Here is a 7001-nt window from a genome sequence, read left to right as displayed (position 1 = left end):
TTCAGCTGGTGGTCAGTCGAAGGAGGAATCAGTGAAGAAGCGAACTTGGTCGCTGCTGTGTTTAGTCGAGGATGCTGCTTAGGAAATGACAGCTGTGTAAGTAAACTCGGTGCATCATTAAACTGCTTGTTATCGTCTTTAACACAACTTAAAGTTCTAAGTTACCCCACAGCTCCATCTTCTGTAAAAATATAAAGAAAGAAAGATTTAGCTCAGACCCAGCTAGCTAGCAGCAACGTTAGCTGCGTGATAGCTAACCAGCAGTTTTAAGAAGCTAATCAATTAGCTAAGTAAGTAGCTAACTGTTAGCTCAGGCTATTTCTAACTAGCACCGTGTGAGCTAACAGGTATATTCCTGAACATTTTATTTAACAGAACACTTATCTATATTCATTATTATGGCTATTTTGCTATCACATTACACGCAGGAACAAGTGCTGTGTTAGCACAGACGCCCAAACAGTGTCAGTTTATCGAGACTCTTTTAAGTGTAATTGTTCTTAATGCGATTGTTTCAATGTGTTTAAGTTGTCGCTGTCATCTGGTTCGAAAGCTGTAAATGCTACAGTATTAAAATAAATTTTAAGGCGAAGCTTTCTTTAGTGAAATGTTAACCACTGCCGTCTGTTTCCCTTCGTATCAAAGGTCAGACTCATCGGGAAATATCGGACCTGGCAGTTTATTTTTAACTCTGCTGAGGGGCTTTCAGTCGTAAGGTTTGTTTTAGAGTCAGCTTTCACTGAGCTGTGGCAGTCAGAGGTCCGTTTTCCACCGGTGGGTGTCTTTCCTCTGCAGGTGTCCTTTCTATTCCGTAAAACGGGATTTGCTTTGCCTTGTTATATTCATCCTTGCAAACTTATTTAATTTTGTTATTAACTATGCTATACCCATTGCCTATTGTAGGTTAACATACAGTCAGATACAATTAGGACTGCAGGATATGGGAGAAAAATTGAAATTGCAATGTGTTGCTTTACTGCTAAATGTACACTTCAGTTCAAAGTTTAGGTTCACTTAGGAATAGAAACAAACCCATGTTTCACACATGAGTCCGTGTGTGGCACGTTTGTAGATTTCTTGAGGAATGAGATGCTGTTTACTATAAACATGATATTTAAGCATTATTTTAGACCTGTTTTAAGGGGCTAATGAAAGTTTTACATTTTATTGTTCTAAAATTTCTTGTATTTTTTGAAGGTGTCATAAACAGCTCTGTTTTAGCTTTTAGGGCAAGTTATTTGAAAATTGTAGCATGTTTATGAGAAGAAAGAAGGAAAAGAAACCCCCGTATAAGGTAAGATGTACCACAGAAAGCTACAAATGTCTCGGTAAAAGGCAAATTTTTAGATGAATCAGGTAGATATGTCTTATTTTTATACATTCCAAGGACACTCTTATTTACTACAGAGACATTCATTTAAATCCTGAACAGATAAGATGTTAATTTCTCTCTACGAAGCAGAGCAATAACAAACTGTCAGATGCTGAAATCATTCCAGAGAAATGATAAGTTCTGTTTTAAGAAAACATTTTGAACTGAGGCATGTTGTTTTTAAAGAAGCTGACTTTTCAAATTGAGACAAAAAAAGCATTTTTTTCAGTGAAGACAACATTAAATGAATGATAAATCCAGTGTAGACATTGTTAATGTGGTAAATGACTACTGTAGCTGGAAACGGCTGATTTTTAATGGAATATCTCCATAGGGGTACAGAGGAACATTTCCAGCAACCATCACTCCTGTGTTCTAATGCTACATTGTGTTAGCTAATGGTGTTGAAAGGCTCAGTGATGACCCCAAACTTCTGAACAGTAGTGTATATATATTGCAATCTAAAAATAACTTCACCAGATGCTTTGAATAGTTCTGTTTGTTGAAGCTTTGCAGTGTTCATTAGTCATGTTGTCTCATGGAGTGGCTAACAGTTCCTGACACTGCAGACCAAGTGTGTGATTTTGGTCAATGTTATCGTCCTTTCGATTGCTGAAACATTTCTTAACAACTGATGTTGTTTTTGTTTTTGTAGCCAAATCCTCCATTTTCAGTTAATCTGCTTTTCCTCGCTCATTTTGCCGTGCACATGTGTAGCTTGTAGATCAGTAGGTATCTTTTCATTAAAGTAAAAACTAAAACTCATTGTATCCAAGAACCCTGATATCAGAATAAATGATGCTTTGTCAGACTTCTTTATCACTGATGTGATGGTGTAGCTAGTATTGATTTCACTCTGTCAGTCTGTGTGTTAGGGAGAGGAATCTACTAGAAAGGCAGTTTGAGGACAAGTTTTTATCAGCGCGTTTGTGTCGTAACAGTACAAAGGTCTACAGGTGAGTGGTTGAGATCAAAATGAAGCCAGAGTTCAAACGTGTGTGACCCGACTACTGCTGGGTCCTCATGGGTTGGAGAGTCTTCACATCCCAGCTGGTGTGATCTCATTGCAACATGCTGCTGTTTTCATGTTTTCATTATTCCCGTTCAAAGCTGAAGCATTGGGTCAGACTGGGAAAATGCATTTGTAACTCTGTAGTGTGTCAGTTTTTACTTGGGTTGTACTGTATGGAAACTCCCCAAACTAGAGCCTCCAAACGAACCCAAGGACAAAGATTTGTTTTCAAGGTCCCAAATAACAAAAAACAATATCAACCTATTGGCTAAATAATTATTCTCAAATAATTTAGCTGCAAAAATGGTTTGAAATAACATTATTTGCAGTTTTGAAACTAAATCAAGGCTGTAATCTATTAGTTGACCCACAGCAGTTTTAGTCTTTAAGCAAAAAACAAACTTTAACTGGTTTCTATGAATATTATGATTTTTTTTCTTTGCTAGTAATTTCAGACACCTCCAAATTTGATTTGCATTTTCATCATCATAGAACATCATGAATTTTCTGATATTTCAGACTCCAGATGAGTCCCATGTAATTAGAATACGGTGAAAAAATATTTTTCATCAGACATTGTTCAAAGTGAAGACTGTATATTCTAGACTCATTGCACATAAACTGAAATATTTTAAGCATATATTTCTTTTAATTTTGATGACAGCAGCTTATATGTACTTTCCTATCCTCTTTTGCAAGTGGTTGATTGGTAGATAAAACCTGATTTCTGCCTGCTGAGCCTGCATGAAGACAGCATTTGTCCAGAAGGTTTCTGCTCTTCATCTGTCTGGCCGTCCTCCTTTCAGCTCCTCTGTGCAGCTGAAGGACAAACAGCTGGTTGTGAAAACAGAGAGCAGCAGCAGAGTTCTGGTGTGGATTGAACAGATTTCATTTCAGTAGCATGTACGCAGCTCTCTTACTTTTAAAGTGGATTCCCAGTGAGTTGCATCCTTCCTTTAATGCTTGTTGCACTGAAAGCGTCAAAGTTTTAGCTTCCCTCTGTGTTTGGGTGTAGCAGGTGAATCCCTCTTTCTGATCCGCTGTCGTGCTCTTTTTCAGGCTGTCTGTTGACTGACTGACAGATGCCTTCACCATGATGCTGAGCTGCAGCGCGCTGGTCGTCGCCCTCTTCCTGTCCCAGGCCACAAGCTTCCTGTCAGAGGACGACAGCATCCCTGAAGAGTGGGTGCTGCTTCATGTGGTTCAGGGCCACATCGGGGCTGGAAACTACAGCTACCTGCGCCTCAATCACGATGGCAGAATCATCTTGCACATGCAAAGCCTCAAAGGAGACGCAGACCTCTACGTGTCGGATAAAACCCTGCATCCGAGCTTCGACACGTACAAGCTGCAGTCGGCCACATGCGGCCATGACGTGGTGGTGGTGCCGGGAGACTTCACCAGACCTGTGGGCATCGGCATTTATGGCCACCCATCCCATCAAGAGAGCGAGTTTGAAATGCGAGTTTTTTATGATCAGACGGTGCCTCAGGACCCGTTTGATAAGGGCTCATACTCATCAGAAGATGAACAAAAGGGAAAGAAATCCACTCAGACAACCGAGGACTTTGAGGAGGAAGAGTCAATCGTTTGGACTATACTGATTGGTATTTTGAAGATTATACTTGAGATTCTAGTATAAGAAGAGGTTCTTTTGTGCTGCTGTGACAGCGAGAGGATTCTGTTCTTAGCTCAGCCAGCCTTTCATTGTTAATGGATAAGAAAGTGTACCTAACCACGGGGGAATTCTTTCATTTAAGTAATTTGTCCTCATAATACAAATCAGATTCTGAAGCTTGATGGATCTCTGAATTTACCAATCAAAGAATGTTTCACCAAGTCATATGTTTGGTCATAAGCAAGTAACTGTCACCCTGTTAGACTGGCCGTGGTGTTGCTTTGCTTTGTTGTCCTCTCAAGAGAGAATGAAATGGTGTGAGGTAAAGCTAGTTTTGAAGTCTAAAAAGATAGATCTGGATTTTGAAGTTCCTCTTAATGCAGCACTCGCATGTTTGTCACTGTAACCATTCCCTGTCCTGTCCTGAAGCAGCCACAGAACTGTAAAGTGATTACACTGTAAAAGTTTGCTGTACAAATCTGAAATCCTCGTTCTGGGTACAAACATGTTTTCAATTTCAGCTGAGGTTCATTTTAGGCCATTAGGCAACTTATACTGCCATAGACTCCCCTCAGACATGAACCCGTTTTCAGTTAACCTGACAGCAGTTCAGTGTAAACAACCACCTGCTCACTTTTCAGTAAATAACCACAGCAGACATAGTTCCACTGCTGTGTTTGAATGAATGCACACACAAGGTTAAGGTGTATTGATATAGCACAGTTTCAGAAGAACTTCAGGCCTTTATGCATTTATTTTTGAGTTGTCTGTTCAAAAAGAACCGCAGCACATTATCTATGTTTAAAAAGAGAGCTGGAGAGAAGTTCAAACGCTGCCTCTGCCCCTCTGGCTTCTCACCATGTTAAAGTAGGCACAGTTTTGGAATTTTGATTTGGGAAGTTACAAACATGGTGGAATGCAGCCTCCCTGATTCAGCTGACAGAAAGGGATAAGACACATCAAGCTGTATTCTAATTGTTGTGTAAGAGTGACGCTGCTCTGCTCGTTTTTCCTCTTTGCACTGTGCAGACGTCGTGAAAGGAGTCTGAGCTAAGCTAACTCATTGGCTTCTATCGATTTACAATTTGTAGAATCTCCTCTGATCAAAGATCTGCTTTGCTTTGAACTTCATTTTTTGTGGCAAGTCTTGAAACTCAGGGTGAGAGCTTGTATGTTACCCAGCAGATGTTTGCAGTTTGGTCTCCCTCTTTATTTACATTCCTTATAAGTCAATTGATTTATTACTCAAGCAGTTATGGTTCTTCTCACTCAGGCCAGTACAGCTCGGATGAACAGTTATGTAGTCTGTGCTCTGCTTGAAGCATAGGGGACGCTGGTGTAAAACTGTTGTGACACATCCCATAAACCGTAGTGTTGAATAAATTCAAATCCTGGCCACAGTGAAGGAGGCAAATATAAAAGCTGGTTTTCCTCCAGGTGAAAAGAAAGTTGGTTTAGGGCTTGATTTGAGGCCAACAGAGGCCTGCAGCCAAACTGTGGTTCATCTTTGAGCCCTGATGGACGGACACATTCAGCTGTATGCCAGCATTAAGACACACACAGGGTTTGTCAGAGGATCTTAAAAGCTTCAGCTGAACTCGACAATACATTGTTTTTCACAGAACGAGGACTGTACCTGCTTATCTTTGACAGTGTATTCATGCTTTGAGGTAACGGCTGGTTGAAGAAGGGTCGCAGTGATGACAAACTTTCAACATTCACATGTTGTGTTATTGGTGGATTAGGATAGACCTAAAAATCTGAACCTGTCTTCAACTTTTCACAGACCTTCAAACAGGTTACTAACATGACTGAGTCTCTCCTCAGCCTGTGAATGAATGAAACCACCTGTCTGTCTTAACGCTGCTTATCCACACCACATGGGATCTGTGTGGGTCTCAGTGTCCAAACAAACTTAGCAATACACTTATTGTTGGTGGTTTTGAGATAAGAGGTTCCTACAGGATGGGTTTATTGTTGGATATAAAGGAAGACCTGAACAGGTTTTAGAAGTACAAGGATGATTTTCACCAAAGCAGATTTTTTTTTTTGGGCTGTCTCTTTAATTTTGACTCCAAATGGGAACATCCGGTTTGTTAAAAGATTGCCAACAAGCGGTTAGCCTGAGTAGCAACATTTGTTTGATTTGTTTTTGCCTGTTGGACAAGCTCCTGATTTTAACATCACCTCCAGCGCTGGAGTTCGGTTATGAGTAAACTTGTTACCACTGAGCAGAAATGTTCAACAGTGCCTTCAGATCAGTCCTTGGAGCAGCCAAGCAGCTTTCCTGTTCCCAGAGACGATTTATTCAGGTTTAAAATAAAGCAAAATATTGTTTTGCAGCTTTTGTGTTGTGAATCTTTTGTTCCGAATCGATAGCGACCTTGGGACCACTAAAACCAAGTCTTGTTGGTTTAAGTGGTTTGCATCAAAACCTGTACATAACTTTAAATCTACAGTAATCTGACATAAGTCAAATGATTTTATGTCTTGATACAAACTTGTGGCAGTAACAGATGGTGTGAAGATGAGACCTTTCTACAGTAACACTACAACAACCAACCCATTAGTATTACCAGTTTTCTTTTAACACTGACCATATAGGCTGCTGTAACTGTTGGTCATGACTGACCAGAGAATAACGTACCGACTCAGCTGTGTCTAGTAGGTATCCATCACACTGAGGTACGTTATAGTTACAAAGAATTTTTAGCTGAATTCTCTGAAAAGCTTCATCCACACGGTGTGAATCACTCAGTCCATGTCCACGTTTTGACCTGAAGCTATCCTTAAACTGCTAAATTAGATTTAACATCAGTCAGAGACAAATCATGAAATAGTGAGATCCTTGGAAAGCCATGGCGTAGTTTGTACACATTTTTGGGTGCCTGTGGAAAAACTTGTGCCATAAACTTCATCAGGGTCCAGCTGTCCTGTAAGTGGACAATCCGGCCATGCCACTAAAAGCCATTTTTTTTAAATTACTTTGTTTCACTGTT

The 7001-nt window shown here is 40.1% G+C and overlaps 1 protein-coding gene across 4 annotated transcripts; it reads left to right on the top strand.

Annotated features, from left to right (window-relative positions):
* c3h6orf120 (chromosome 3 C6orf120 homolog) lies at window positions 1–6344 on the top strand. Of its 4 annotated transcripts, none has more exons than XM_022196539.2 (2): window positions 1–96; window positions 3444–6344. In XM_022196539.2, exon 2 carries the CDS (start codon window positions 3478–3480, stop codon window positions 4024–4026), a length of 549 nt encoding a protein of 182 aa, XP_022052231.1. In that variant the 5' UTR covers window positions 1–96; window positions 3444–3477; the 3' UTR covers window positions 4027–6344. The 4 variants fall into 4 exon arrangements, with proteins under 4 accessions (XP_022052231.1, XP_051801657.1, XP_051801658.1 ...); XM_051945697.1 differs by lacking the exon at window positions 1–96 and adding an exon at window positions 113–1294; XM_051945698.1 differs by lacking the exon at window positions 1–96 and adding an exon at window positions 1301–2328.
* The last annotated feature ends 657 nt before the right edge of the window (window positions 6345–7001 follow it).

Source organism: Acanthochromis polyacanthus, chromosome 3, assembly GCF_021347895.1.
Source record: "Acanthochromis polyacanthus isolate Apoly-LR-REF ecotype Palm Island chromosome 3, KAUST_Apoly_ChrSc, whole genome shotgun sequence".
In the NCBI taxonomy this organism is placed as follows: Eukaryota; Metazoa; Chordata; class Actinopteri; family Pomacentridae; genus Acanthochromis; species Acanthochromis polyacanthus.
This window is presented reverse-complemented; position numbering and strand designations above follow the sequence as displayed.

Bases quoted from the DNA above. Each gene is read 5' to 3' on its own strand.
- c3h6orf120 (XM_022196539.2), top strand. From the start codon at position 3,478: ATGATGCTGAGCTGCAGCGCGCTGGTCGTCGCCCTCTTCCTGTCCCAG.